This window comes from Scyliorhinus canicula, chromosome 1 (assembly GCF_902713615.1).
Source record: "Scyliorhinus canicula chromosome 1, sScyCan1.1, whole genome shotgun sequence".
In the NCBI taxonomy this organism is placed as follows: Eukaryota; Metazoa; Chordata; class Chondrichthyes; order Carcharhiniformes; family Scyliorhinidae; genus Scyliorhinus; species Scyliorhinus canicula.
The window spans coordinates 174,297,500-174,314,385 of NC_052146.1; the positions used below are offsets into that span (position 1 = coordinate 174,297,500).

Here is a 16,886-nt window from a genome sequence, read left to right on the forward strand (position 1 = left end):
CTTGTGCCCCATGACAATTGTCATTTAATTGCCCCCCCCCCACCTCAAATCTATCCCTGACCTCTTTTGTTCCAACTGCCCCTACTTCCTTTTTCATCAACATAAAACCAAATCACACTCCTACCTCTCAAATTTCATAAGAGTCACATTGGATTTGATGGGTAACTCTGTTACTCTTTCATCAAGACATGGCCAAACATGCTGAGCATTTCGCAGTACATTTTCGATCTCCAGCATCCGCCCCTTTTTGCTTTTATTTCCGTGTTTAATTCACTGCCTTTAAGAAGCTGAATGGCATTTTAATTTGTCTCTTTCACCTTGTTCAGCTTCATTGCTTTTTAGTTCCCTCCTCGTATTTGATGGGGTTTCACCAAAACTCGTTGTCACAGCCACATGTCCTTCCTCAGGTGACTGTCTCCAGCTCTAACGTAGCCCACGTGGATTCTAACTGAAGTTCCACCCTTCATGTTTCGAAAATCTACCCAGGGTTATAGATATTTCCGTAACATACAACCTTCCTTCTTGCTGTATCCGGAGATTCACATTCAGTGCCATGTGCTGCCATATGTACATATTCGATCATTCTCCAGCAGAACTGACTCAACCTATCTTAAAGCTGTTCTGGTCCTACTTTTCATCTCATGCTTTGTCTCATCCAACGCCTTAACATTAAGCCTGCTCTTTTCCTTTCAGGTGGTAAGGAATGCAAGCTCCAACAACTTACTGGCATCGACGTCCCTCCAGATCTTACCTCCCCTTCCCAATGATCTGCGCTCAGCAAAGGACTCCGTTTTATCACCTTACATCACCACCTCAATGAATTTGAGGCTTGGCATGACATTGAACTCTTTTTCTGGCGCCTTTGTCTCCTTGCTCAGTTCTTTGTGCAGGAGTCCTTCCCTTGCTCAATTGACTCTTTCATTTTCCTCCAGTATATCTGGACCACTCCCTCTGGCTTCTTACCCACCCTTGGGTCTTTTCATTGCGAACTATTGGCGAGATATTGACCATCTTAATTTCTCGGCTCCTCCCCACCATCTTTAACCTGTCTTGCTTTGCAATTGCTGCACTTGTTCACTCAGGTCCAGTCCAAACCTAAGTTATCAAGCCTTTTGTTTGAAAAATATTTTATTGAGGCATTTATACTCTAAATTTTAACACAATGGACAACAACACACCCCAAACCAGCCAATATGGCTTTACATACCCAACACCCCAACAAAATCTCCCACCAACCCGCCCCCACCTTGCCTGACTCCCTGCCTCCCCTTTTTAACCCCCCCCCCCGGATAAACGTCTGCCACCTCTGAGCAAACCCTTCCACCAAGCCCCTCAGGGCAAACTTAATTTTCTCAAGCCTGATAAACCCTGCCAGGACACTCACCAACACTCCTCCACTTCAGGGGGTCCAAATCCCTCCATGCTAGCATGATCCGTCTCCGGGTTACCAGGGAGGCAAAGGCCAACACATCGGCTTCTCTCGCCCCCTGGACCCCCGGGTCTTCTGACACACCAAAAATCGCCACCTGTGGATTCAGGACCACCCTTACTTTCAGAAACTCCAACATAACGTCAGCAAATCCCTGCCAGAATCCCCTAAACTTCGGACAAGCCCAAAAGATATGGGCATGATCCGCAAAGCTCCGACACCTATCCTCCACCCCTGCTCATCTGTGCCCTGTGGTCCACCTTAAATTGTACAAGGCTAAGCCTGGCGCATGACGAGGATGCATTAACTCTCGTCAGGGCACTCTCCCACAACCCAGCCTCCAGCTCCCTACCCAACTCTTCCTCCCACTTCACCTCCCCAACGGGCCTCCCTCTCAGTCCACAGCTCCTTATAAATTTCCGATACCTTCACCTTCCTCTCCCCTACTCCCGTTTTCGACACCACCATATCCTGTAGCCTCTGGGGCAGCGGGTGCGGAAAGGTCGATTCCTGCCTCCGCACAAAGTCCCTAACCTGTAAGTAACAGAACCTATTCTGACCAGGCAGCCCAATTCCTCCTCCAACTCTTCCAAACACAGAAAGCCGCCGTGTATAAACAAATCCCCAAACCGCTCGATCCTGCCCGCTGCCATTCCCAAAACCCCCCATCCAGCATACCCCTCCCCGGAGCAAACATATCGGTGCCCAAACCGAAACATATCAGTACCTCCAACCCCATGTGCTGCCGCCACTGTTCTCACACCCTCAGGGCCGGCACCACTACCGGGCTAGGAGAGTACCCGGGTGCAAGAACGGCAGAAGCACCGTTAACAGTCCCTTGAAACCAGTGTCTTTACAGGAGGCTGCCTCCATCCACTACCATACCGACCCTTCCCCCACTACCCATTTCCTGACCATCGCAATATTCGCCGGCCAGTAGTAGTTCATAAAGTTCCAGAGAGCCAACCTGATGAGGGTCATGTTGCTGTCTGACTTACTAACCTTTACCTTGCAGAAGCTGAGCACCAACTCTCAAACACTTCTCACCTCCCCAGGACCGTGGCCCCATTATTGAACATCAAGTCATTATTTCCAGGATTGTAACTGATCCCATCTCCTCTGGAGATGTTCCCGCCCCAGCTCCGAATCTTATCGTCAACAAACCCTGTACAGTCAACTTCTATCTCCTTCCCAAAATTCACAAATAGGGCTCTCCTGATCCCACTGAACTCTTGAATAGATTTTTCCTCCTCTTCCCCATTCTCTTTCCACCTACATTCATGATTCTGCTACATTCTACATCATTTCAACAGTTTCACTTTCAGAGCTCTAACTGCCTCTTCTTCACTATGGACGTCCAATCACTCCACATCTCCAACCAGGGCAGGCTGTGGACTCCACGTCATGCTTGAACAAAGGTCCCAACAATCCCCATCCACCACCGTCCTTCTCTGTCCAGCTGAACCTGCCCTCTCATTGAACAAATTCTCCTTGAACTTGTCTCACTTTCTCCAAATAAAACATCTGTTGTTATGGGTACCTGCACAGAGCCTGGTTATGCCTGTTCTTTTGGTGGGTATGTTCCAGTCCAGTCCAACAGTTCAGGCCCCTCCCACACCTCTGTTTCCAGTACATTGATGACTGTATTGGTGTCGCTCTTGGCAGGTCTGGAAAAATTAATCAGTTTTGCTTCCAAATTCCAACCCTTTCTCATCTTCGCACAGTCAATCTCCAACACTTCTCTTTTCTTCCTTGACTTCTCTGACTCTACTTCTGGGGATAAACGGTCTACTAATATTCATTCTAAGCCCACCGTCTCCCACATGCACCTCGGCTACAACACCTCACACACTGCGTCCTGTAAGGACTAAATTCCATTCTCCAAGCTTCATCTCCGTCGCATCTGTTCTGATGATGCCACCTCCCACAATGACACATCTGACATGTCTTCTTTTACTTCAACCGAGGATTCACCCAACTTTGGTTGATAGGGCCTTCAACTGACTCATTTCCCGCTCTTCTGTCCTCACACCTGCCTCTCAGAATACAGTTCTCCTTAAACTCACTTTCCACCTAACCAGACTGTATTCAAAGGATAATCCTCTGCCATTTCCATGATGCCACCACCAAACACATCTTCCACACCCAGATCAGCGTTCAGGGGGGACCAATTCCACTGCAATACTAATCCACTCCTCAATACCTCATCCCTTTCCCTCTGGACCTTCCGGTGATACCTCAGGAGGTATAAACTCTGCCCCTTTACCCCCTTCCTCCTCAACGTCCAAGTCCCCAAACACTCCTTTCTGGTTTCACTTGCACCTTTTTAAAAAATCGTTCAATGTCACAAGTAGGCTTACATTAACACTGCAATGAAGTTACTGTGAAAAAACCCTAGTCGCCACATTCCGGCACCTGCTCGAGTTCACTGAGGGAGAATTCAGAATGTCCAATTCACCTAACAGTGCGTATTTCGGGACTTGTGGGAGGAAACCGGAGCACCTGGAGGAAACCCACGCAGATGCAGGGGAACGTGCAGACTCCGCACAGACAGTGACCCAAGCTGGGAATCAAACCTGGGACCCTGGCGCTATGAAGCAACAGTGCTAACCACCGTACCACCGCATTTAGTCAACTACATTGGCTGCTCACAATGCAATCTCACTACACTGGGGGCACCAAACACAGGACTGTGGAACCCTTCATAGAGTCCGCAAGCATAATCTTATCTCTGGTCGCTTGCCATTTTCAATTTTACTATCTTACTCTGGGGCTCACATTTCTGTCTTTGGTGTGCTACAATGTTCCAGTGAAGCCAATGCAAGGTGGAGGAACCGCATCTCATTTTCCAATTTGGTATTTACAGCCTTCTGTACTCAATATGGAGTTCACCAACTTGAGATAATGAACTCTGGCCTCCATTTTGAATTTCTCCCCGAAATGCAGACTGTATCATGTTCTCATGTTTTTGGTTTCAGGCAGTGCCAATCTTTAGTCTGCTTTTAACACATTCTGCTAATTTGCTTTCAGATGCTGCTGGCCTTTATTCTGCTGGTAACATTTACTCTGGACCATCTCTTTGCATCTTTAATACAGATTGAAAATCCCTTATCCGAAATTTCTTGGGGCAGAGTGGGTATCGGATTTTGGAACTTTTCAGGTTTCGGAATACACTGCGCACTTACAGCGGCATTGAGAGCTGTGCATCACCCTGGAGCTTTGTGGAATTCCCACTCATGATGCCACATCAGCACTCAAAAAAAGTGCGGACTTTGGAATTCTTTGGAATTTCGGATAAGGATGCTCAACTTGTACTATTATTACCAGGCCGTTTGCCTCTTGTTCCATAATAGATTTGTCATTTAATCTCTCCTCCCTCCAACCTATTCCTGACTTTCACTTCTGCTCCACCTGTCCCTCCCACTTCCTCAACAGGATAAAAGCCATCATATTCTTGACTCTCTAGTTCTGATATGTCATATTGGCTTGAAGTGTTTAACTCTGTTTCTCTCTCCACCTGATACTGCCAGGGAGGTTTTGCAGTACTTTGTTTTAATTATGAGATAGTTATGAAAGGAGAAATCCTGTTTTTTAAAAAACAATGGATATTGTCAACCACTATGTCAGCACTAAAATGAGTGGGCATGGTTAGATTTCATTTCTCAATTTACAGTAAAAGGAGCTTATTTGTTTAGCAAAGTGTCTCCAAAGCACAGCAGAACTCATTTTTTTAGTAAAAATGCAGTAATTGGAGGATAGTCACATATTACAAATGTGTAAAATCAGTTTGAGTCACTACAGTATTACAATCTTCGGGCATCACTGACAGGGAGATTATCCACTCATTATCATTCTTGTGCCACTATGCAACGAATTTTAAATGTCATTTACTTTTCATTTACCTTCATCGATTATACGGTGGTCAACACAAAAATCCCTGCCATGCTGCATTGCCTTGCAAAGTGCCATACTGTAAACATCTGAAACATACCCTTACGTTTCTACTGTGGATAACAAAGAGCCATGTCCATACTACTGGGGTCAGTCAATGTCGGCTTCCTGGATTCAATCCGTCCATCTCCATACACAACTGTACGCCTCATCAAGCCTATGCTGCCATTAGTTTGTAAAAGGTTGCTCCTGGTAGAATACCGTTTAGTTGTAGGTACTGTAGTCAATATTATATCCAAAGGCGGCTTGTTGTAAAAATGTCTTGGCATTGACGCCCCATGCTGCCCTCAGCTTGCACTGCATGAATAGACGGACGTGGCTGAGGTGCCCAACACATGCAGAATCTGAAACTTGCTTGGGTCGTCTAATTGCATCCTTGGTTATTGGCTTCCTACAATTTTCACATTTTGTATGGTCTTCACTTTTTCTCCCACAATTTTTACCTATACTGAAGAATTCATCGCGTGTCTGCCCCTGAAATTTCAAAAACAAGACTTAAGCATTTTTACACAAAATCCTAGTATTTATACTGTAGAAAAATCTTGCACTCCTCTCTCCTTCACAGTCTTAATTTGGAATTTACCAAGACAACAGAAGAAAGTTAAATAGAAAACATGAAAAGCATTCCTTGACTACAGCATCTGTGGCGAAATAAACTTTTTTAAAAATAGAAATAAGTTATTCATGTTGACAATTTATAAGGAGGTACAAACAGAAGAGGGTAGAGGAGAGGAGGCTAGGTAGAGGGTCAAAGTGATTCAATGATGAAGGTAATGATGGTACTGAGCAAAAAGGGAATGGGATTGGATCAAGAATATATTGTGGGATCAGCAAAGATGTAAATGACAAAAGCAGAAGCTTTATCAGCATCATCTACCCCCCCCCCCCATTGCCTTGTACATCCTGGTTCAACACCTGATTATAAACCGTTAAATCACCAATTTTCTCCTGGTCCTGATGATTACTAATGACTGGTAGGGGGTGATTCTCCCAAATGGAGCTTAAGTGTTCGCACCATCGTGAACGCCGTCGCATTTCACAACGGCGCGAAACAGGCACGGGGACGACCGATTCTGGCTCCCACAGGGGGCCAGCACGGCGCTGGAGCGGTTCACGCCGCTCCACCCTCCCTTCCCGGCGTCTAAATGGGCGTCATGCAAACCGCGCATGCGCAGTTGGGCCGCGCCAACCTGCGCATGTGCGGAGGACTTCTCCAGTGCGCCGGCCCCAACTTCAACATGGCGTCGGTGTTCAGGGGCCGGCTGGCCGATAGGTGGGCGCTGATCGCAGGGCCAGGACCCCATTAGAGGCCCCCTCCACGGGGAGGGAGGCCCCCTCCACGGGGACGGAGGCCCCCTCCACGGGGACGGAGGCCCCCTCCACGGGGACGGAGGCCCCCTCCTCTTCTTTCTCCCCCCACCGCCCCCCCCCCCTTCCCACACACAGGTGCCCCCTGACCGTTCGCGCAGAGTTTCCCACCAGCAGCGACCAGGGGTTGAACGGCGCCGGCAGGACTCTGACATATCCGCGCGGCTGCTCGGCCATCCAGGCCGGAGAATCGGCAAACGCCGCGATTCTCCACACTTCGGAGAATCGCGTGCCGGCATCGGGGCGCCGTGGCACGGTTGCAGCGATTCTCCGGCCCGGCGCTCGAGAATCGCCCCCATAATGTCTGTTTCAGATGCTGCCTGATTTACTAAATGATCTCAATAATTTCTTTACTATTTCACATTTCTAGCATTCACAGCATCGCTCTTTGGTTGGGTCTGAAGGTATTAAAAGATCTTAGTCATGAAAATTACATAATATGGTAAAAAGAAAAAAGCATATACTGGAAATAAAATTAAACAGAAAATGCTGGAATGTTCCATTCAAACAGCATCTGAAAGAGAAGAGAAAAACCAGCGTTGCTGCAAGACGGTTTGAGTGATTTTTTAAAAATCATGGAACGCGACCATTATTAGCTCGACCAACATTTATATTGCCTATCCATAATTGCCCAAGATTAAGTGGTGGTGAGCTGCCACCTTGAACCCCTGTAGTCCATGTGTTATAGATACACCACAATGCGAATAAGAAGCGTTTCAGGATTTTGACCCAGCAACAGTGAAGTAATGGCATTACTGTGTCATGTTAAAACAGTGTGCTGCTTAGAGAGGATCTTGCAAGTACTGGTGGTGTTCCCATACATCTGCTGCCCTGGTCTCTGGGTGGTAGAGGTTGTCGGTTTGGAAGGTGCTGTCAAAGGAGACTTGCTGAGTTGTTACAATGCATCTTGCAGCTGGTATATACGGCTGCCACTGTGCATCAGTGCTGGAGGGAGTGAATGTTGAAGGTGGTGTATAGGGTGCCAAAGCGAGCTGCTCTGTCCTGGATCATGTCTAGCTTCTTGACAGTTGTTGGACCTGAACTCATTCAGGCAGTGGAGGAGTATTCCATCACTCCTGACTTGTGCCTGTAGGCGGTAGGTAGGCTTTGGGGAGGTCAGTTGATGTATTACCCCGCTCAGAATTCCCAGCCTCTGACCTGCTTTATATACGGCTGGTCCAGTTCAGTTTCTGGTCAATGATAACCCCAGGATGTTGCCACTGAACAGCGAGGGAGATGGTTTGGATTCTCGTTGGAGATGCTCATTGCCCCCCCACTTGCTTGATGCACATGTTACTCATCAGTCCAAGCCTGGATATTATCCAGATCTTGCTGAAATGGGTATGGACTGCTTCAGTATCTGTGACGTAGTGAGTGGAACATCCCCTCCTCTGATCTATAATAGAGGGGCTGGTTTAGCACACTGGGCTAAATCGCTGGCTTTGAAAGCAGACCAAGGCAGGCCAGCAGCACGGTTCAATTCCCGTACCAGCCTCCCCGAACAGGTGCCAGAATGTGGCGACTAGGTAACCTTAATTGAAGCCTCCTCGTGACAATAAGCGATTTTCATTTTCATAGAGGAGAAGGTCATTGATGAAGCAGCTGAAGATGGTTGGGCCAAGGACACGATGCTGAGGGAGACCTGCAGTGATGTCCTGGGACTGAGATGATTGACTGCCAACACCCAACAACCATCTTCCTTTGTGTTAGCATGATTCCAACTAGTTTTTCCTGATTCCCATTGACTTTAGTTTTGCTAGGGCTTCTTTGGTGCCACACCCAGCCAAACGTGGTCTTGATGGTCAAGGGAAGTCACTCTAACCTCACCTCTGAATTCAGCTCTTCAGTACATGTTTGGACCAAGGCTGCAATGAGGTCAGGAGCTGAATGGCACCGGCAGAACCTAAACTGAGCATCAGTGAGCAGGTTGTTTCTAAGTGAATGGCATTCAATAGCACTGTCGACAACTCCTTCCGAAAATGAAAATGAAATGAAAAACGCGTATTGTCACGAGTAGCTGGGGAGGCTGGTACGGGAATTGAACCGTGCTGCTGGCCTGCCTTGGTCTGCTTAAAAGCCAGTGATTTAGCCCAGTGTGCTAAACCAGCCCCTCCATTACTTTGCTGGTGCTTGAGAATAGCTAATGGGGCAGTCATTGGCAGAGTTGGATTTTTCCTGCTTTTTGTGGACAGGACATAGTTGGGCTGCTTTCCACATAGCTGGGTAGATGCCAAGATTGTAGCTGTACTGGAACAACTTGACTCGGAGCACGGCTAGTTCTGGAGCACAAGTTTTCAGTACAATTGCTAGGATATTGTCAAGGTTCATAGCATTTGCAATACTCAATGTCTTCAGCCATTTCTTGATATCATGTACAGTGAATCAAATTGTCTGAGAGCTGGGATCCAGGACGCCGGGTGTCAGGAGGAGGTAAAGATGGATTATCCACTCTGCACTTTTGCTGAAGATTGTTACAAATGCTTCAGCCTTGGCTTTTGCACTGAATTGCTGGGTTCTCCAATAGTTGAGGATGGAGATATTTGTAGAGCCTCCTTGAAAATGAAATGAAAATGAAAATCGCTTATCGTCACGAGTAGGCTTCAATGAAGTTACTGTGAAAAGCCCCTAGTCGCCACATTCCGGTGCCTGTCCGGGGAGGCCTTTTCCTATTCGTTAATTGTCCAGTGCCATCCATGACTGGATGTGGCAAGTCTGCAGAGCTGTTGGTTTGGAATTATTTTGCTCTGTGTATTGCATTCTGCTTTCAATGTTTGTCATGCAAGTAGGTTGACACCAAAATGTTAGGTATGCCTGGTGGTGCTGTTGCCATGTCCCACTGCACTCTTCATTGAACCAGAGTTGATCCTGCAGTTTGATGGTAATGGTAGAGTCAGGATATGTTGTACCATAAGATTACAAAATTGTGTTGTATACAATTCTACTGCTACTGATAGTCCACAGTGCCTCTTGAATGTCCAGTTTTGGTCTGGTAGATTTGATCTAAATCTATCCTATTTAGCTCAGTGGTAGTGCCACAAAACATGATGGAGGGTTTCCCAATGCAATGGCAGAAAATAAAAGCTCATGGTGTACTGGGTAACATATTGGAATAGATAAAATAGATTGACTCGCTAACAGGAAACACTGTAGGCATAAATGGACCATTTCCTTGTTGGCAGAATAAGTGGTGTGCCATAGTGATCAGTGCTGGGGCCTCAACTCTTTACAATTTATTTAAATGATTTGGATGAAGGCACCGATGGTATGGGTGCTAAGTTTGATGACATGAAGATAGGTAGGAAAGTTAAGCTGTGAAGAGGACACAAGGAAGCCACAAAAGATAGGTTAGGTGAGTGGAAAGGATCTAGAAAATGAAATGAAAAAATGAATGAAATGAAAATCGCTTATTGTCACGAGTAGGCTTCAATGAAGTTACTGTGAAAAGCCCCTAGTTGCCACATTCCGGCGCCTGTCCGGGGAGGCTGGTACGGGAATTGAACCGTGCTGCTGGCCTGTCTTGATCTGCTTAAAAGCCAGCGATTTAGCCCAGTGTGCTAAACCAGCCCCAGAGTATAATGTGAGGTTGTTCAACTCAGCAGGACAAATAAAAAGCACATTATCTAAAAGGTGAGAGATTGCAGAGCTCTGAGATGCAGAGGAATCGGAGTGTCCTAGTACATGAATCACAGAAGGTTAGCACGCAGGTATAGCAGGTAATTAGCAAAGCTAATAGAATATTATCGTTTGAATACAAGAGTAGAGACGTTCTACAGGGCATGCATGAGACAACATCTGGAGTGTTGTGTACAGTACTGGTCTTATTTAAGGAAATGCATTGCAAGCAGTTCAGAGAAGATTTACTAGATTAGTGTTTGGAAAGGTTAGAGAGGCTAGGCTTGTAGCTGCTGGAGATTAGAAGAGTAAGAGGCAATCTGATTGAAACATAGAAGCTCCTGAAGGTCTTGATGGGGTGGATATGGAACAGATGTTTTCTCTCATGGGAGAATCTAGAACTAGGAGCCACTGTTTAAAAATAAGGGGTTACGGCAAATGATACAAACATTCTCTCTTGGAGGGTTGGGAGAATTGGAATTCTTTCCTCAAAAGGTAGCTGAGGCAGAGTCTTTGAATATCTTAAGGAAGAAGTAAATAAGATTCTTATCAGCAAGGGAGATGAAAGGTTAGAACAGCCATGATCCTACTGAATGGCGCAGCAGGCACGATGGACCAAGTGACCACATTTAATTTGGATCTCCACAATGACTGTGTGGTGGCCTCTCCTACTAATACCATCATGAACAGATTCACCCTGTGCCAGGTAGGACTGGTGAGGACAATGTCAAGTAGGTTTTTTCCCCCACTACCTGCCGCAGTTCTTTCAGACTCAGTCAGTTCAATCAGTAGTGGTGCTACTCTGGTGATTGACATTGAAGCCCCCCACATTTGTGCCCTAGCTGCCCTCAGTATTTCCCCCAAGCGGTATCCAACATGGAGGATGCTGATTCATCAGCTGAGGTTTGGGTGGGGATGAGGGTAGGGGAAAGAGGAGGAGGAGGAGGAGGAGGAAGTTTCTGTACACATGTTTGGCCTGATGCCATGAAGCTTCATGGGGTCCAGAGTCTATGTTGAAACACTGGGGAAACACTCCATACTGTATATTACTGTGCCGCTTGCTCCTGCTTATGGGACAGGACATAGCCAGGAATGGTGCTGGTGGTGCCTGGAACATTATCTGTAATTCATGATTCCATGAGTATGACTATGTCAGGCTGGCACCTGACTCATCTGTGAGACAGCTCTCCCAATTTTGGCATGTTAGTCAGGGGGACTTTGCCGGATCGACCGGTTCTGTCGCTTCTGGTACATAGGTCAAAGTCAAGTGTTCCAGCCAGTTTAATTCCTTTTGTAGACGTGTAGTGCAGTTATTTCAAACAGAGGGTCGCAACCCATGGGTGGGCAGCGGGCGTGTGTTGGGCGGATCACGGGGCCATGAATCGCAGTGTTCCTGATCTCGGGAAGTCATGTCCAATGGCCGTGAACGGCTTTCAGAATGCAGGCCAGCCCGCACATGTGTGGCCCTCAGCAGTGCGCAGGCATGGAACCCAGCGGGGCAGACCCATCTCCTCCTGATATCAGCGCTCTGACTCTGGAGCAAATTTTTTTTTTTTTTTTTTCTTTTTTAATTGATGAAGTCTTCCTGCCTGGAGCAGCGGCAGAGGTCATGCATGGATTTATGTGCCATGGGCTGAAGGGAGATTCTGTCATTTTGTTAGGAGCAAGCAAGCAATAGGACCTCAAGGAATTTAAATGGATAATTTCACAATAATGGAAGAGAGGGCCAGAGACACAAAAGACCAGGATCCCACAACTAAATCTGCTGGAGAGAGTGGCTCGGGAGAGTCCACAGCAAGGGCAAAATAGTGTTGGTATGAGCTCCATGGTGAACAGCCCATTAAGAAGCTGAATCAGGAATACTAAGCAGGATAAAGATGATTTTTTTAACCGGTATGGCTTTATTGCCAATGCAAATCAGGATGTAACACCCATATGTGTTATATGCAAGGAAGCACCAGCAAATGGAAGTTTAAAAGCATTTGAAGGCTAAGCATGGTGAGGTTCGAGGACAAACCTCTTGATTTTTTCAAAGGTTGCAGCGAGAACTTAAATCGTCAGCTGAACTCCTCAGCAGAAATGTTACATTGATGACAAAGTGCAATTGGCCTCTTACATGTTAGCTTGCTGTGCAGCTAAAGAGAAAAGGCCCCACCCTGGTGCAGAGAGATGAATTATCCCTGCAGCAATAAACATAATTCTTACTGTCCTAGATGAGAGGTTAGCTGAGAAAGTGAAATGCATCACAGTGATAACACAGTGGCTTGCCTAATTTGTGATATTGCTGAGAATTTTAAAGCCCAGCTTATTTCTCATTTAAAATCTGCACAGGAGCTCTCAATACAACTGGATGAAAGTATACATGGTTCAGATTCTGTAACCTTGCTAGTTACGTTAGGTATGTTTGGCACAGTGATTTTGATGAGGTTTTGATGTGCTGCCTGACATTACCAACCCACACGACTGGTGCAAAGATTAATGAAGCACTGAATACTTGTGTGGCTGGAAAGTCCGGCTCAACTGGGTTCATTGCAGAGGAATCACAAGTGATGGAGCAGCCAAACATGACTGGCAAAAACAGCAGAGTTATAACAAGGATTAAGGAGGCAGATGGCCAGAACGTTGTTTGGAATCATTGTTTTATTTGCCGTGAGGCACTGACATTGAAAGGAATTCCATCTGATCTTGACAGTGGTGTTGAAAGGAATAGTTACAGTTGTGAATTTCATTAAACACAGCGCACTCGAGGGCAAGCCGCAGCGCGAAGAGCTCCCGCGGTGGCCACGAGTCGCGGGAATTTCGGGGAAATCCCCGAGTTTTGATGCACACCCCGGACTATCGTCGGCCTCTGGGGCCGTCACGAGCAGCCAGCGGGGCCGGTTTAAAAACCGGCGAAGAACCACACGCGGGTGTCGGGACGGCGAGGGCTGAGGCGCTGGGCCCACCGCGGCGTCGGGGCCAGAGCTACGAGGAGTCCGAGGGGGCAGGCCCGAGTCCAGGGCACGATTGTAAGTGGGGTGTCCCACATCGGATGGCTCCCACCTAGGAGGAAGAAAGAAGGATGAAGCCTGGTCCCAGGGGAGCTCTGGATGAATGCAGAGGAGAAAGAAAGAAAACGAAGATTTAAGGAAGTTTGGTTAAGTTTTTTTTTCTCTTCCCCTTTTTTTTTAAAGAAAGAATAATTCAGATTGATGAGGACAGAAGGGTGGAGGGGGGAGCGAGGATAAGAGAAAGAAAGTAAAAAACACAATAAGCCACTAAAGGATTGCGAAAAGCAGCGTCTAAGAAAGGAGGAAACGCAGGGTCGCCGCTGAAGGAGAAGACGAATAAAAGTGGTGACAGGATGGCGGAAGCTGAACTGCAAAGCGGGACTGCCACTATTTACGGTGGAGAAGATGGCAGAGGTGATGGCGGTTGCAGCTGGAAAAACAGTTTGCAAGGCACATGGAAGGCCTTGAGAAAAGAGACGGCGGTCGCATTGAAGTCACTGGTGGAGGAGGCAATCGCCCCGGTGGAGGTGGCAAAGGCATTAGCCAAGGTGAGAGAGCAGGGCGAGAAGATAAAGGAACTGAGGAAGCAGTGTCACGACACAGCAACCAGATCACCTCAATGGGGGAAATGAGCTGCGGAGGGTTGTGGAGGTTAACAGAGGACTCTGAGCAAAGCTCGAAGACTTGGGAGAACCGATCAAGGCAGCACAATTTGAGAATTGTGGGCTGCCAAGGCCAACTCAATACTTTGCTAAAAAGTTGTCGGAGCTGATGGGGAGGGTGAGAACCACATCCGGTACGAGCTTAGACCGAGCCCATCGGTCATTAAGGCCAAAGCCCAAAGTGAATGAGCCGCCAAGGGCAGTAATTATCTGCTTCCATAAGTTTTGCATGAAGGAGAAGGTATTAAACTGGGCGAAGCAGAAGCGGGAGGTGCTATGGGATGGTACTGCGGTTCGGATCTACCAGGACTTGACGGTGGAGTGACAAAAAGACTGAGCGGCGTTTGGACGAGTGAAGGCGACGTTGTACAAGAAGGGGGTGCGATTTGGTATGGTGTATCCAGCGAAGTTGAGGGTAATGTATAATGGCAAACACTTTTATTCTGAGACAGCGGATGCAGCTGAGGTGTTCGTGAAGGCAGAAGGCTTGGGACAGACATGAAGAGTGGAACTGGAAGTGAGACTGTGGACTGTGTTTGAACAGCCGGAAAATGTATAAATGTTATAACTTTCTTTTTTACGGATTGTATTGTAATTTACTTCTCTTTGCATTGTTATAGAGTTCAAGTTAATGGTGGGTCGATTGGCGTTCTGTGCTGCGACGGTAACTGTTATGTTAGTGAATTGTAGGAGTTGGATTGTTGGGTTTGTTTTGTTTCTTTCTCTGGGACTGGGCTGGAAGGGGAAGATGTGTTCTTGGCGGGGGGGGAGCCACCCGCACTAGCTAGCTAAAGTCAGCTAGTGACACGGAGGTGAGGTGAGAGGAGGGCTGCCGGACGGTTGGAGCCTGGATAGCAGGCTTCACTGGGCCTACGAGGCAGCGGGGGGGGGGGGGGGGGGGGGGGGGGGGGGGGGGGGGGGAGGAGGGGGGGGGGGGTGGATGTTGGGGGATGTGTTTCAGGGTGAAATGTATGGGGAGTTTTTGGGAGGGGGGGAAAGGGGTTCGATGTTAACAATGGACAGGGCGGGCCAGGCTTATGGGGCAGGGCCCGGGGGTATGATGATGGTGGATAAGAAAGGTGTGGGGGGTGGGGTGAGAGAGACCCCAGTAAGGATAGTCAACGTGGAACGTGAGAGGGCTAGGAGGGTCCGGTCAAGAGATCAAGGGTGCTTGCGCATCTTAAAAGTTTGAAAACCGATGTGGCAATGCTGCAGGAGACTCACTTGAGGGTGAAGGACAGGTGAGACTTAAAAAGGGCTGGGTTAGCCAAGTGTTTCACTCTGGATTTGATGGAAGGGCGGTGTTGGTCAGCAAAAGGTTACGCTTTCCAGATGGAGGTGGTGGCAGATCAGGGGGGTAGATATGTGATTATGACAGGGGCGCTAGAGGGGAGGTTAGTGGCGCTGGTAAGTGTATTCGGTCCCCATTGGGACGATGTGGGATTCGCGAGGAAGGTGTTTGGGGCAATCCCCGACTTGGACACACACGAGCTGATTGTGGGGGGGGACTGGAACTTGGTGCAGGAGCCAAGGTTGGACAGATCACGGCCACGCTCGCTAGTCCCATCAGGGGGGGGCGAAGGCGCTAGCTGGGCTAATGGTGGAAATGGGAGGGGTGGACCCTTGGAGGTTCCTGCACCCAAGGGAACGGGAGTTACTCATTTTTCTCAGCAGTCCATAAGGTACACTCGCGGATCGACTTTTTTGTGGTGGGAAAGACTTTGCTGGCTGGAGTCAAGGGGTCGGAATACTCTGCAATTGCTGTGTCAGATCAGGCTCCACATTGGGTAGATATGGTGCTGGAGAAGGAGGTAGCGCAGAGGCCGGGGTGGCAACTGGATGTGGGCCTTTTGGGGAACCAAGTATTCTGTGAGTAAATTGAAAAGGTAATTAAGGAATATGTAAGATTTCAACTGAAGGGGTGAGGTGTCGAGGCAGCTGTCTGGGAGGCTCTAAAGGCAGTGGTGAGGGGTGAGGTAATTTTGTTTAAGGCCAGGGTGGACAAAGAGGAGAGATTGGAGTGGCAGAGGGTAATAGAGGAGATGTGGAGATAGATAGGAGTTATGCAGAGGATGGGGACCCCAGCGATGCTGGAAAAGAGGAAGGAACTACAGGCGAGCTTCGACCGACTATCCACCAGGAAGGCGGTGCACAAACTGAGAAGAGCAAGGGGTGCAGTTTATGAACATGGAGATAAGTATATTAGGTCAGCTCCGGATGGAGGCAGCGGCAAGGGAATTCTTCAGGTAAGGGATAGGTGGTGGTGAAAAGTTGGTGGCGGCTCTGGAGCTGATTAACAAGGTTTTTGAGGAATTTTACGAGAGGTTGTACAGGTCAGAGCCAACCGGGAGAGACTGAGAGATGCTGGAATTTCTAGATGGGTTGGAGTACCCGAGGCTAGGGGAGGGGGTGAGGGCTACATTAGAAGGAGTGATAGTGGAGCAGGAGATAAAAGATGCGATTTAGGAGGACTGCAGTCGGGTAAGGTGGCAGGGCCGGATGGGTTTCCGGTGGAATATTATAAAAAATTTAAGGATAAGCTGGCACCCCTGATGGTGGGGATGTTTGAAGAGGTGATAGGGAAGGGAGTGCTGCCGCAGGACCTTGAGGCAGGCATCGATTTCACTGTTTGCTTAAAAAGGATAAGGATCCGGCGGAGTGTGGGTCGTATAGGCCCATATCACTTCTGAATGTGGACGCAAAGGTACTGAAATGAAAAATGAAAATCACTTATTGCCACAAGTAGGCTTCAAATCAAGTTACTGTGAAAAGCCTCTAGTCGCCACATTCCGGCGCCTGTTCGGGAGGCTGATACGGGAATCGAGCCGTGCTGCTGGCCTGTCTTGGTCTGCTTTCAAAGCCAGCGATTTTAGC

The 16,886-nt window shown here is 47.9% G+C and overlaps 1 protein-coding gene across 1 annotated transcript in view; it reads right to left on the bottom strand.

The window, feature by feature from the left end:
• Positions 1–16,886, bottom strand: part of senp6a (SUMO specific peptidase 6a) — a 204,740-nt gene that overhangs the window by 85,509 nt on the left and 102,345 nt on the right. The window contains 3 exon segments of the mRNA XM_038790658.1: positions 5,466–5,643; positions 5,646–5,707; positions 5,710–5,854. Coding sequence (XP_038646586.1) covers positions 5,466–5,643; positions 5,646–5,707; positions 5,710–5,854 — 385 coding nt within the window.